Raw genomic sequence first — 15,357 nt, forward strand, 5'->3', positions numbered from 1 at the left:
TGGTCAAAAGATCAGATTTTGCTGCCTGTGTAAAAGCAGCCAGTGTGCATCCCAAAAAAAGACACCCCTATTCCCTAGTGGACTACTTTTGTCTAGGACCCATTGGTGCACCATAAAGTACAGATCAGTGTTTCCCAACTCCAGACGTCCAGTACTCCCAACAGCTCAATGAGTTGAATCAGCTGAGTTTGTCTGGGGCTACAACAATAACAATACTATACTAACAATACTAACAATACTGGAGGACTGGAGTTGGGCTGTTGGGGGTACTGGAGGACCGGAGTTGGGCTTTTGGGGGTACTGGAGGACCGGAGTTGGGCTGTTGGGGGTACTGGAGGACCAGAGTTGGGCTGTTGGGGGTACTGGAGGACCAGAGTTGGGCTGTTGGGGGTACTGGAGGACCAGAGTTGGGCTGTTGGGGGTACTGGAGGACCAGAGTTGGGCTGTTGGGGGTACTGGAGGACCAGAGTTGGGCTGTTGGGAGTACTGGAGGACCAGAGTTGGGCTGTTGGGAGTACTGGAGGACCAGAGTTGGGCTGTTGGGGGTACTGGAGGACCAGAGTTGGGCTGTTGGGGGTACTGGAGGGCCAGAGTTGGGCTGTTGGGGGTACTGGAGGGCCAGAGTTGGGCTGTTGGGGGTACTGGAGGACCAGAGTTGGGCTGTTGGGGGTACTGGAGGACCAGAGTTGGGCTGTTGTGGGTACTGGAGGACCAGAGTTGGGCTGTTGGGGGTACTGGAGGACCGGAGTTGGGCTGTTGTGGGTACTGGAGGATCGGAGTTGGGGGTACTGGAGGACCGGAGTTGGGCTGTTGGGGGTACTGGAGGACCGGAGTTGGGCTGTTGGGGGTACTGGAGGATCGGAGTTGGGGGTACTGGAGGACCGGAGTTGGGCTGTTGGGGGTACTGGAGGACCGGAGTTGGGCTGTTGGAGGTACTGGAGGACCGGAGTTGGGGGTACTGGAGGACCGGAGTTGGGCTGTTGGGGGTACTGGAGGACCGGAGTTGGGCTGTTGGGGGTACTGGAGGACCGGAGTTGGAGGTACTGGAGGACCGGAGTTGGGCTGTTGGGGGTACTGGAGGACCAGAGTTGGGCTGTTGGGGGTACTGGAGGACCAGAGTTGGGCTGTTGGGGGTACTGGAGGACCAGAGTTGGGCTGTTGGGGGTACTGGAGGACCAGAGTTGGGCTGTTGGGGGTACTGGAGGACCAGAGTTGGGCTGTTGGGAGTACTGGAGGACCAGAGTTGGTCTGTTGGGAGTACTGGAGGACCAGAGTTGGGCTGTTGGGGGTACTGGAGGACCAGAGTTGGGCTGTTGGGGGTACTGGAGGGCCAGAGTTGGGCTGTTGGGGGTACTGGAGGGCCAGAGTTGGGCTGTTGGGGGTACTGGAGGACCAGAGTTGGGCTGTTGGGGGTACTGGAGGACCAGAGTTGGGCTGTTGTGGGTACTGGAGGACCAGAGTTGGGCTGTTGGGGGTACTGGAGGACCGGAGTTGGGCTGTTGTGGGTACTGGAGGATCGGAGTTGGGGGTACTGGAGGACCGGAGTTGGGCTGTTGGGGGTACTGGAGGACCGGAGTTGGGCTGTTGGGGGTACTGGAGGATCGGAGTTGGGGGTACTGGAGGACCGGAGTTGGGCTGTTGGGGGTACTGGAGGACCGGAGTTGGGCTGTTGGAGGTACTGGAGGACCGGAGTTGGGGGTACTGGAGGACCGGAGTTGGGCTGTTGGGGGTACTGGAGGACCGGAGTTGGGCTGTTGGGGGTACTGGAGGACCGGAGTTGGAGGTACTGGAGGACCGGAGTTGGGCTGTTGGGGGTACTGGAGGTTTGGAGTTGGGCTGTTGGAGGTACTGGAGGTCTGTAGTTGGGCTGTTGGGGGTACTGGAGGACTGGAGTTGGGCTGTTGGGGGTACTGGAGGACTGTAGTTGGGCTGTTGGGGTACTGGAGGACTGGAGTTGGGCTGTTGGGGTACTGGAGGACTGGAGTAGGGCCAGGGAAACACTGGTATAGGGGATAGGGTGTCATTTCAGACACACTATATTACTAGGCTGGATCTTAGTTCCACATGCAGAGAACTTAGTTTGAGGAGAGAGTGTGTTCATGGATTTAATTGCACTTGAAAATATATAAATTACAACACTGCTCATTCAGTTGTGGGCAGAAGACCATAACACGCTATAGGCCTGCATCCTAAGGTTTTTGTGCAAATCTTCCATTGAAATGAATGAATGATGAACGAAAGTGGAGTTAGGATTGGTGTCCTGACTGTGTTTCATACTTTCATAGTCATATTATGGCACTGTGATTAAATAATGCAGCCGAGCTATAACTGAACTATTCAAATTATTCAAGACAAAGCTGGAAGCAAAGTGCTACCATACGTTGATCATTTTGGCGTTGTTGTTGTCATGGAAACATAAAGCGAAAACAAGGCAGCAGATTTCCCTTGACTGATTCTCTCGTCGTTCGTCAACGATGACAAGTTGAAAACACAAAGAAAGAAAAAAACTAAAGAGACCCAAATAGATTCAAATAATGACACAATCAATCATGTTTTTACGCCATAGTTCGATAGTTGTTCACTCGTTTCCCTATTCCTGAGGTAGCCCAGTTTTGAAATGATTTGAATAAACGCTGCATAGCTGGCCGTCAAAAACAACTCTTCCCTTTTATCTCTCATCACGGTCATATAAAAATACATTAACAAACAATATTTTATTCCAGAAGTACAAACAAACGCTTTTTAGAAAATGACATTTCTTTTAGATGTCTCATAAAATACTCCTCCATTCCGGTAGATGTTTCCCCTTGAGTAGAACTGTTACTTCTACTAGTTCAACGTTGGCACCCCAAGTGGGGAAATGATCTCGCCAGGGTAAACAATGGTGGGAGGTGGTGGGGATCCTCAGACCTCGGTGCCGTCGTTGTGGAGGTTGTTGTGGAGCTTGACCTCCAGGTTGACCTGCTTGACTTTCGCCCCTCCGTTGACCTTTGCGCCTCTGTTGACCTTGGAGTTGACGTTGTCGTAGTTCCGGTTGATGTTGATGTTCCTGACGGTGCAGTGTTTCGAGCTGAAGTTCTTCTCCAGGGTCCTCTCCAAACACACCTCTACCTTGGTGTTCAGAGGGTACTCCTCTGCCTTCTGGGGTGGCTTCTTACCAGCCGATCGGCGGCACTTCCTGAAGAGTAAACATGAAGCGAGCAGGACGAGGACCAATAGGGTTAGTGCGGCCACGCCCCCGCCCACCGAACCGCCCATCTGGGGGTTAAAGGATGAGGCAGCGGGGACCTCGAGGCGGAGAGTCTTCATGTTGGTTCCGTTCTTCGTCTGGTCACCCTCGTTGTCATATATCAGAGACTGGTCTAGAGTGAGACGTCCGCTGTGGTCAACAAGGTCCCGGCGAGCACGGCTGTGCCCGATGCTTTGGCTCAGCTGATTGACCAGATCCCGGCGAGTCCGCCCCCCGCCGCTGCTGTGGGTGAGCTGATAGGTCAGAGAACGCTGAATCCTGGGGCCGGATATGGACTCAGGACCAATCACGTAGATCACCTGAAGGTACCACTGATGCCCCGCCTCCACCTGTCAATCAAAAGAGAGAGAGTTACCATGGAGATGAATCAGATCAATCATTTTACTTCTCTGAGAGTTACCCTCAAACTTGAAGACCTTTTTTGAAGGGTACCTAAGGCCTTCATAACACATTTAGAACTCATATATAATGCATTCATAAGCAGTACATTATCATTTAATAAATCATTACAGTTAAGTGAATAAGTCTTTGTCTTCGCTGACCTTGTACAGGGCATCAACTTTCATGGTAAATCCATCAACACCAGGTATGGCTGTCATGGTCTGTAATTCGGTGATATCCGACGCAAAATTGGCTTCGAAGGGAACGTCATGGAAGTACCTGTCACAGACGTCAGGCTGCTTCCGATCCTAAAAGGAGAGACGTTATAAAACTGTTATTTCCAACTTATCCAATCAAACATGCTAACAAGGCAAGCTAACTGCTGTATGTAGGCTATAGATGCAGAAGTTTATTTTTTTATTTTACCTTTATTTAACCAGGCAAGTCAGTTAAGAACAAATTCTTATTTTCAATGACAGCGGGTTAACTGCCTTGTTCAGGGACAGAACAACAGATTTGTGTCTTGTCAGCTCGGGGGTTTGAACTTGCAACCTTCCGGTTACTAGACCAACGCTCTAACCACTAGGCTACCCTGCCACCCCATGTGGAACGTACATTAGTACATTTGTTGTTTAAATCTCATTATAAACTGGTTGGTTTGAGCCAACCAATTTCGCTACACTCGCATTAACATCTGCTAACCATGTGTATGTGACAAATAAATTTGATTTGATTTGATGAATGCTGATTGGCTGACAGCCGTGGTAATGACAAAACATGTATTTTTACTGCTCTAATTGCGTTGGTAACCAGTTTATAGTAGCAGTTAGGCACCTCTGGGGTTTGTGGTATACGGCGTGTTGCGTTGTGGATAAGAACAGCCCTTAGTTGTGGTATATTGGCCATATACCACACGCCCTCAGGCCTTATTGCTTAAGTAAAGCTTGGACTTTCAGTTGTAGTTTCAGTAAAACAAGCCATTTCAGTAATACAAGCAGTTTCAGTAAACATGTAGTTTCAGTAAAACAAGCAGATTCAGTAAAACGTGTAGTTTCAGTAAACATGTAGTTTCAGTAAAACAAGCAGATTCAGTAAAACGTGTAGTTTCAGTAAAATGTGTAGTTTCAGTAAATTGTTTAATTTCCAGCATTTGTGACAATAGCCTGCCATACACCCATTATTGCAAACGTCAGCATAAATGATCCAGCAATACGATACCAGACCAGTGATTTGTACACCAATAAGATTCCTCCTATTTGAATAGCTCAAAGTCTTATCTCTGTAAGGCCATGACTACGCCCTGAGCGATGTGGATCAAACCAGTCCATCAGGTTGGCTGTTTACGTTGGGTGACATACCACGAGACAAACCAAAAGGTCACGGGTCAACTACGTGACTCAAACTGGTGGTGCTAGGAAACTCTTAGGTTGTGGGTTCAACTCCCGAAGGGATCAGATTTATAAAAGAAATGCGCAGTATGCACTCTGTGATACAAGTCTGGTTGGAATAAGAATGTGTGATGAAAAGGACTACGTCGACAAACAGTTTGCACAGATTCTCAGTGTTTTGAAGCATCTCAGGAAGCACATACATGTGACATGTGACATCTTCTGAGATGTGCAGCGCGGACTGTGAAAAAAAACCCACCTGGAACATCACCAATATCTCCAACCACCACAAGAGGACAATGGGAGTTGAATAGAAACTACACCATCATAGAGATGAATAGAGGGCACACTTTGCCAGAAAACCTGTATTAGAATGGGCAGCTCCATGGCAGACATGGGGAAAACATCTCTCCATCTCAGTAGATATACATACCAGAATCAGAAACCTGTGTTTGAGCTGTTTGTTGGTCTGGATGCAGCCGTACTGAGGGCCCTCGTTGTACAGAGTCCCCGTGGGATCGAAGAAGGGCACGTATCCATCCCGTCCTGTACACAGATACACCTTCTCCAGCTGCAGCTTGTAGGCTGAGTTCAGGTTCTGCTCTGGGTTCCACAGCACCCTGCCATACAATGTCTGGCCTGTAGGGGCAGCAGAGAGACAATACTGTAATAAACAGCACCTGTCATACAGCATCTGCCCTGTAGGGGCAGCAGAGAGACAAGTTGTGGATGACTGGATATAAGGGCCACACATTTTGAACCCAGTGGCATCACAGACATATGGGCAAGCGGATAAAATTGAGCCGTGTTTTCTATTTTCAGTCACTGTGGAAAATAGTGAAATAGTGTATATCTTTTTACAATATCTTTGTGTAAGTCGGGATGTTTGGTCATGTAGATAACGGGTAATAGCTCAACTATCCCCGTTCTCTTTATTTGGGTCTGCCCTGTGACTTGTGTGTGGAACGGTTATTGTACCCATAGAGAAGGCTCCCTTGTAGTCCATCTCAGCCATGGACATGTCAGCGACGGCTGGGTCCATCATGAACACCTTCTCATTGTTGCACAGCTGAAACTCTGTGTTGAGGCTGTACACGACAGGCACCGGTCGGTTGGTCTGCTGGAAGGCTATAGGTAGTTGGAACCTGGGAGAAATGACATTATGTCAGGTTCTTACCGTATACGTCGAGCATGGCCATATGAAACAGGTCCTAGGATGGAGCCTTGAGGAACACCACAACATATGTTTGAGTGACATATTTAACCAAATCAACCATATCTTTATTTGCCAACCAATTGTCAAGATAGGAGCATGGCAACAGTGTATGGACCTCACTAAGAAGTGTATGGTGGCTGTGGAGGGACATCATTCTCTGGGGCCCTCACTAAGAAGTGTATGGTGGCTGTGGAGGGACATTATTCTCTGGGGCCCTCACTAAGAAGTGTATGGTGGCTGTGGAGGGACATAATTCTCTGGGGCCCTCACTAAGACGTGTATGGTGGCTGTGGAGGGACATAATTCTCTGGGGCCCTCACTAAGAAGTGTATGGTGGCTGTGGAGGGACATACTTCTCTGGGGCTCTCACTAAGTAGTGTATGGTGGCTGTGGAGGGACATACTTCTCTGGGGCCCTCACTAAGAAGTGTATGGTGGCTGTGGAGGGACATACTTCTCTGGGGCCCTCACTAAGAAGTGTATGGTGGCTGTGGAGGGACATACTTCTCTGGGGCATGGGCAGTGCAGGACAGAGGCTTGTCTCCAGGGTCGGTCCATGGTTGGGTTGGCTGCACGGTACAGGGGATCAGAAACACTGTGTACTCTCCAGAGTAGTCTTTCCTGGAACACAACAAACATTATGGTAAAGCTCCTCTAACAGAGACGCTTCTGAATCACACTTACATGATGTTTTAACGTTGCCCTGAGACCTGACGACGTTTACATTAGGTCCCCAGGCTAATGCCTAGGCTTTAACTTAGCTCAGCAGGCTAACACTGTTTTGTGGCATGCCGAAGACACAGGTCGGAACAAAAGCTTAAACACTGAGTAACCCTTACTGACCTGCTGTAAGAGGAGGTGGCTTTCTAGAGCTGGTAGGGAGAATCAAAGGACTGGGTATATCTATTAATATATATATCTATAACTGTATATAACAGTATGTCTGTTTACTGACCTGCTGTAAGAGGAGGTGGCTTTCTAGAGCTGGTAGGGAGAATCAAAGGACTGGGTATATCTATTAATATATATATCTATAACTGTATACAACAGTATGTCTGTTTACTGACCTGCTGTAAGAGGAGGTGGCTTTCCAGAGCTGGTAGGGAGAATCAAAGGACTGGGTATATCTATTAATATATATATCTATAACTGTATATAACAGTATGTCTGTTTACTGACCTGCTGTAAGAGGAGGTGGCTTTCTAGAGCTGGTAGGGAGAATCAAAGGACTGGGTATATCTATTAATATATATATCTATAACTGTATATAACAGTATGTCTGTTTACTGACCTGCTGTAAGAGGAGGTGGCTTTCTAGAGCTGGTAGGGAGAATCAAAGGACTGGGTATATCTATTAATATATATATCTATAACTGTATATAACAGTATGTCTGTTTACTGACCTGCTGTAAGAGGAGGTGGCTTTCTAGAGCTGGTAGGGAGAATCAAAGGACTGGGTATATCTATTAATATATATATCTATAACTGTATATAACAGTATGTCTGTTTACTGACCTGCTGTAAGAGGAGGTGGCTTTCTAGAGCTGGTAGGGAGAATCAAAGGACTGGGTATATCTATTAATATATATATCTATAACTGTATACAACAGTATGTCTGTTTACTGACCTGCTGTAAGAGGAGGTGGCTTTCCAGAGCTGGTAGGGAGAATCAAAGGACTGGGTATATCTATTAATATATATATCTATAACTGTATATAACAGTATGTCTGTTTACTGACCTGCTGTAAGAGGAGGTGGCTTTCCAGAGCTGGTAGGGAGAATCAAAGGACTGGGCGCTCCAGATAAGCTGCATGTCGAACTCGATCCCCCCTAGGTGGTCCGGGACCATCAGGTGGGACTTGTGCCCAGGCAGAGTGTGGTGCTCGGGGACAAACTGGCCCCTGAACTTGGCGTGTGTTTTGAACTCGATGACCAGACGGCCATCTTCTCTTATGTAGATCCTGATGATCTGGAGTCTGGCTGACAGAACGCTGTCTGTCTGGATGCCTAGTGGACACAGAGACATACCAGTTAAACAGAGATACACAGAGACATACCAGGTAAACAGAGTTACACAGAGACATACCAACCCCTTATACACCCCTTATACTCCCCCACACAGCCCCCCTCCCCCCACACACACAGCCCCCCTCCCCCCCACACACAGCCTGCCCTCGCACACACACACAGCCCCCCCCCCACACACAGCCCCCCCCCATACACACAGCCCCCTCCCCCCACACACACAGCCCCCCTCCCCCCACACACAGCCTGCCCTCGCACACACACACAGCCCCCTCCCCCACACACAGCCCCCCCCATACACACAGCCCCCCTCCCCCCACACAGCCCCCCTCCCCCCACACACAGCCCCCCTCCCCCCACACACAGCCCCCCGACACACACCGCCCCCCAACAGACAGTCCCCCTTCCCCCACACACACAGCCCCACCTCCCCCACACACACAGCCCCCTCCCCCCACACACAGCCCCCCTCCCCCCACACACAGCCCACCCCCACACACACACAGCCCCCTCCCCCCACCCACCCACAGCCCCCCCCCCCCACACACACACCCTCCCCCCACACACACACAGCCCCCCCACACACACACAGCCCCTCACCTGTCCTCCAGAGCACGGTGTCATAGAAGAAAGAGAACTCCATTTCAGTGTGGTGTTCCAGTGAAGCCCAGCCCCTGGGAGCTGTTACATAGATATACGACACATAGAGAGGAACCTGCACCGTCAGGAACGACTGGGCCGAGTCACGCACCTGGGGGGACATAGCGCATGACATGAGATAAAGTGACAGGAAATAACACTACTCAACCAGGAACAACAGAGTCACGCACCTGGGGGTGGGTGGAGGGGGGGTGGGGTGGACATACACAAGACATGACATAAGATGACATGACATAAGATGACATCATATTACATGATGCAATGCTACTAAACATGGCATGATATAAGGTGATATACAGTAGCAACAGCTGTAGCCAGTCCTAGAATGTTTTGCATACCGTGGTTGGGAAGAGTCACATGTAAACTCTATCTGAGCATTCAAGGCTTCTACTGCCTGTGTGCTCACATGACTGGGAAACCAAAGTCAATGCAAATCAACCTGACCAGCCAATGTGGGCACAATAGTACTGTGGACTCCAATCATAATGTCTTATTGTGTGTAAAGGGATATCTGGGATAATATTATGTCCATATTATGTCCAGGAGTGAATTCAGAGCATGATAAACACTAGAGTACAATTTGACTCCTAACCCACTATGTGACCCCTAACCCTCTATGTGACCCCCAACCCTCTATGTGACCCCCTAACCCACTATGTGACCCTAACTCTCTATGTGACCCCTAACCCTCTATGTGACCCCTAACCCACTATGTGACCCCCTAACCCATTATGTGACCACTAACCCTCTATGTGACCACTAACCCTCTATGTGACCCCTAACCCACTATGTGACCCCTAACCCACTATGTGACCCCTAACCCACGATGTGACCCCTAGCCCTCTATGTGACCCCTAGCCCTCTATGTGACCCCTAACCCTCTATGTGACCCCTAACCCTCTATGTGACCCCTAACCCTCTATGTGACCCCTAACCCACTATGTGACCCCTAACCCACGATGTGACCCCTAACCCACGATGTGACCCCTAACCCACGATGTGACCCCTAACCCACGATGTGACCCCCTAACCCACGATGTGACCCCCTAACCCTCTATGTGACCCCCTAACCCTCTATGTGACCCCCTAACCCTCTATGTGACCCGCTAACCCACTATGTGACCCTAAGCCCTCAATGTGATCCTAAGCCCTCAATGTGATCCTAAGCCCTCTATGTGATCCTAAGCCCTCTATGTGACCCCGAACCCACTATGTGACCCCTACCCCTCGATGTGACCCCCTAACCCACTATGTGACCCCCTAACCCACTATGTGACCCCCGAACCCTCTATGTGACCCCCGAACCCTCTATGTGACCCCCTAACCCTCTATGTGACCCCCTAACCCTCTATGTGACCCCCTAACCCTCTATGTGACCCCCTAACCCTCTATGTGACCTTACTAACCCTCTATGTGACCCCTAACCCTCTATGTGACCCCCTAACCATCTATGTGACCCTAAGTCCTCAATGTGATCCTAAGCCCTCTAAATGACCCCATAACCCCTCTATGTGACCCCCTAACCCACTATGTGACCCTAAGCCCTCTATGTGACCCCCTAACCCTCTATGTGACCCTAAGCCCTCTATGTGAACCCCTAACCCTCTATGTGACCCTAAGCCTTCTATGTGACACCCTAAGTGACCCTAAGCCCTCTATGTGACCCCCTAAGCCCTCATGTGACCCTAAGCCCTCATGTGACCCTAAGCCCTCATGTGACCCTAAACCCTCATGTGACCCTAAGCCCTCTATGTGACCCCGAGCCCTCTATGTGACCCCTAGCCCTCTATGTAACCCCCTAACCCTCTATGTGACCCTAAGCCCTCTATGTGACCCCCTAAGTGACCCTAAGCCCTCTATGTGACCCCCTAACCCTCTATGTGACCCCCTAACCCCTCTATGTGACCCCCTAACCCTCTATGTGACCCTACGCCCTCTATGTGACCCCCTAACCCTCTATGTGACCCTACGCCCTCTATGTGACCCCCTAACCCTCTATGTGACCCTACGCCCTCTATGTGACCCCCTAACCCTCTATGTGACCCTACGCCCTCTATGTGACCCCCTAACCCTCTATGTGACCCCCTAACCCTCTATGTGACCCCCTAACCCCTCTATGTGACCCCCTAACCCTCTATGTGACCCCCTAACCCCTCTATGTGACCCCCTAACCTTCTATGTGACCCTACGCCCTCTATGTGACTCCCTAACCCTCTATGTGACCCTACGCCCTCTATGTGACCCCTAACCCACTGCAGGGCGTATTGTAGCGTACCTGGAAGTCGGCAGTGACTGAGCCTCCACAGACATCGATGAGTTCCGTCATGTCGTAGTAGGCATCGAAGGTCCAGATGCAGCTCTTCAGGTTGAGGTGTTTATACAGCTGGATGCTCTTAGCCTCTCGGACACCGGGGTTGAACTGGTAGGGTCTGTCATAACCCGGACCCAGAGAGATACTGTCATACTGGACATCATCCAGGAAACCCGTCTCTGAAACACACATCAAACACACTTTTGTTAAAGGGAGGATTTATATTATTTGGTGCACATCAGTGTGTGTGTGTGTGTGTGTGTGTGTGTGTGTGTGTGTGTGTGTGTGTGTGTGATCAAGTGTGTGTACGCTCACCAGAGACCCCCTGCAGGTCTTTGAGAGTGACCAGGTTTGAACAGATGTGCTGTTGTCTGTAGATGGACTCCGACAGCAGGAAGTGCAGGTTGTGGAGGGGCATGCTGGACACTAGGGGCAGCATACCGTCCTGGTGGGGGATCTGCACCGAGATGTGGATACTACAGAAGAAAAAGAAGATAACACAATGTTAGTGTCTAGAACTATTATATCCCACATGGAGGTGTTCTGGAACTATTATATACCATATGTATGTGTTCTAGAACTATTATAGACCATATGGAGGTGTTCTAGAACTATTATACACCATATGTAGGTGTTCTAGAACTATTATAGACCATATATAGGTGTTCTAGAACTATTATAGACCATATGTAGGTGTTCTAGAACTATTATAGACCACATGGAGGTGTTCTAGAACTATTATATACCATATGGAGGTGTTCTAGAACTATTATACACCATATGGAGGTGTTCTAGAACTATTATAGATCATATGGAGGTGTTCTAGAACTATTATAGATCATATGGAGGTGTTCTAGAACTATTATATACCATATGGAGGTGATCTAGAACTATTATATACCATATGGAGGTGTTCTAGAACTATTATGTACCATATGTATGTGTTCTAGAACTATTATATACCATATTGTCACGCCCTGGTCTTAGTATTTTGTGTTTTCTTTCTTTATTTGGTCAGGCCAGGGTGTGCCATGGGTTTTGGTATGTGGTGTGTTTTGTCTTGGGGTTTTTTCATAGGTATTGGGATTGTGGCTTAGTGGGGTTTTCTAGCATAGTCTATGGCTGTCTGAAGTGGTTCTCAATCAGAGGCAGGTGTTTATCGTTGTCTCTGATTGGGAACCATATTTAGGCAGCCATATTCATTGAGTGTGTCGTGGGTGATTGTCCTTGTTTCTGTCTCTGTGTTACTTTGCACCAGTATAGGCTGTTTCGCTTTTCGTGTTACGTTTGTTGTTTTTGTATTGATTCGTGTTTCCTTTGTTTTATTAAACATGAATCTCAATAGCCATGCCGCATTTTGGTCCGACTCTCCTTCACCTAAAGAAAACCGTTACACATATGGAGGTGTTCTAAAACTATTATATACCATATGGAGGTGTTCTAGAACTATTATATACCATATGGAGGTGTTCTAGAACTATTATATACCATATGGAGGTGTTCTAGAACTATTATATACCATATGGAGGTGTTCTAGAACTATTATATACCATATGGAGGTGTTCTAGAACTATTATAGACCATATGGAGGTGTTCTAATATTATATACCATATGGAGGTGTTCTATAACTATTATATACCATATGGAGGTGTTCTATAACTATTATATACCATATGGAGGTGTTCTAGAACTATTATATACCATATGGAGGTGTTCTAGAACTATTATATACCATATGGAGGTGTTCTACTATTATATACCATATGGAGGTGTTCTACTATTATATACCATATGTAGGTGTTCTAATATTATATACCATATGGAGGTGTTCTACTATTATATACCATATGTAGGTGTTCTAGAACTATTTTTTACCACATGGAGGTGTTTTAGAACTATTATATACCATATGGAGGTGTTCTTGAACTATTATATACCATATGGAGGTGTTCTTGAACTATTATATACCATATGGAGGTGTTCTATAACTATTATATACCAAATGGAGGTGTTCTACTATTATAGACCATATGGAGGTGTTCTACTATAATATACCATATGTAGGTGTTCTAGAACTATTTTTTACCACATGGAGGTGTTCTAGAACTATTATATACCATATGGAGGTGTTCTAGAACTATTATATACCATATGGAGGTGTTCTAGAACTATTATATACCATATGGAGGTGTTCTAGAACTATTATATACCATATGGAGGTGTTCTAGAACTATTATATACCATATGGAGGTGTTCTAGAACTATTATATACCATATGGAGGTGTTCTATAACTATTATATACCATATGGAGGTGTTCTATAACTATTATATACCATATGGAGGTGTTCTAGAACTATTATATACCATATGGAGGTGTTCTAGAACTATTATATACCATATGGAGGTGTTCTACTATTATATACCATATGGAGGTGTTCTACTGTTATATACCATATGTAGGTGTTCTAGAACTATTTTTTACCACATGGAGGTGTTCTAGAACTATTATATACCATATGGAGGTGTTCTATAACTATTATATACCATATGGAGGTGTTCTAGAACTATTATAGACCATATGGAGGTGTTCTAGAACTATTTTGTACCACATGGAGGTGTTCTTGAACTATTATGTACCATATGGAGGTGTTCTATAACTATTATATACCATATGGAGGTGTTCTAGAACTATTATAGACCATATGGAGGTGTTCTAGAACTATTATAGACAAAATGGAGGTGTTCTATAACTATTATAAACCATATGGAGGTGTTCTAGAACTATTATAGACCATATGGAGGTGTTCTAGAACTATTTTGTACCACATGGAGGTGTTCTTGAACTATTATATACCATATGGAGGTGTTCTATAACTATTATATACCATATGGAGGTGTTCTAGAACTATTATAGACCATATGGAGGTGTTCTATAACTATTATATACCATATGGAGGTGTTCTAGAACTATTATAGACCATATGGAGGTGTTCTAGAACTATTTTGTACCACATGGAGGAGTTCTTGAACTATTATATACCATATGGAGGTGTTCTAGAACTATTATATACCATATGGAGGTGTTCTAGAACTATTATAGACCATATGGAGGTGTTCTATAACTATTATATACCATATGGAGGTGTTCTAGAACTATTATAGACCATATGGAGGTGTTCTAGAACTATTATAGACCATATGGAGGTGTTCTACTATTATATACCATATGCAGGTGTTCTACTATTATATACCATATGTAGGTGTTCTAGAACTATTTTTTACCAATGGAGGTGTTCTTGAACTATTTTATACCATATGGAGGTGTTCTACTATTATATACCATATGTAGGTGTTCTAGAACTATTTTTTACCACATGGAGGTGTTCCTGAACTATTATATACCATATGGAGGTGTTCTATAACTATTATATAACACATGGAGGTGTTCTAGAACTATTATATACCATATGTAGGTGTTCTAGCACTATTATAGACCATATGTAGGTGTTCTAGCACTATTATAGACCATATGGAGGTGTTCTGGAACTATTATATACCATATGTAGGTGTTCTAGCACTATTATAGACCATATGTAGGTGTTCTAGCACTATTATAGACCATATGGAGGTGTTCTAGAACTATTATATACCATATGTAGGTGTTCTAGCACTATTATAGACCATATGTAGGTGTTCTAGCACTATTATAGACCATATGGAGGTGTTCTGGAACTATTATATACCATATGTAGGTGTTCTAGCACTATTATAGACCATATGTAGGTGATCTAGCACTATTATAGACCATATGGAGGTGTTCTAGAACTATGATATACCATATGTAGGTGTTCTAGCACTATTATAGACCATATGTAGGTGTTCTAGCACTATTATAGACCATATGGATGTGTTCTGGAACTATTATGTACCATATGTAGGTGTTCAACTATTATATACCATATGGAGGTGTTCTAGAACTATTATATACCATATGGAGGTATTCTAGAATTATTATTGGCCATATGGAGTTGTTCTATAACTATTATAGGCCATATGGAGGTGTTCTAGAACTGTTATAGGCCATATGGAGTTGTTCTAGCACTATTATAGACCATATGGAGTTGT

General features: G+C 46.2%; 1 protein-coding gene across 1 annotated transcript in view; it reads right to left on the bottom strand.

Annotated features, from left to right (window-relative positions):
* Positions 1–2,038: 2,038 nt before the first annotated feature.
* Positions 2,039–15,357, bottom strand: part of LOC135513727 (extracellular matrix organizing protein FRAS1-like) — a 400,333-nt gene continuing 387,014 nt past the window's right edge. Inside the window, exons 67-75 of the mRNA XM_064936617.1 lie at positions 11,546–11,706; positions 11,195–11,409; positions 8,860–9,010; positions 7,974–8,241; positions 6,739–6,855; positions 5,998–6,164; positions 5,453–5,658; positions 3,793–3,939; positions 2,039–3,579 (exon numbers count right to left, since the gene is read on the bottom strand). Coding sequence (XP_064792689.1) covers positions 2,905–3,579; positions 3,793–3,939; positions 5,453–5,658; positions 5,998–6,164; positions 6,739–6,855; positions 7,974–8,241; positions 8,860–9,010; positions 11,195–11,409; positions 11,546–11,706 — 2,107 coding nt within the window. The 3' untranslated portion in view covers positions 2,039–2,904. The remainder of the gene's footprint in view (positions 3,580–3,792; positions 3,940–5,452; positions 5,659–5,997; positions 6,165–6,738; positions 6,856–7,973; positions 8,242–8,859; positions 9,011–11,194; positions 11,410–11,545; positions 11,707–15,357) is intronic.

The sequence above is a fragment of the Oncorhynchus masou genome, chromosome 25 (assembly GCF_036934945.1).
Source record: "Oncorhynchus masou masou isolate Uvic2021 chromosome 25, UVic_Omas_1.1, whole genome shotgun sequence".
NCBI classification, from domain to species: Eukaryota; Metazoa; Chordata; class Actinopteri; order Salmoniformes; family Salmonidae; genus Oncorhynchus; species Oncorhynchus masou.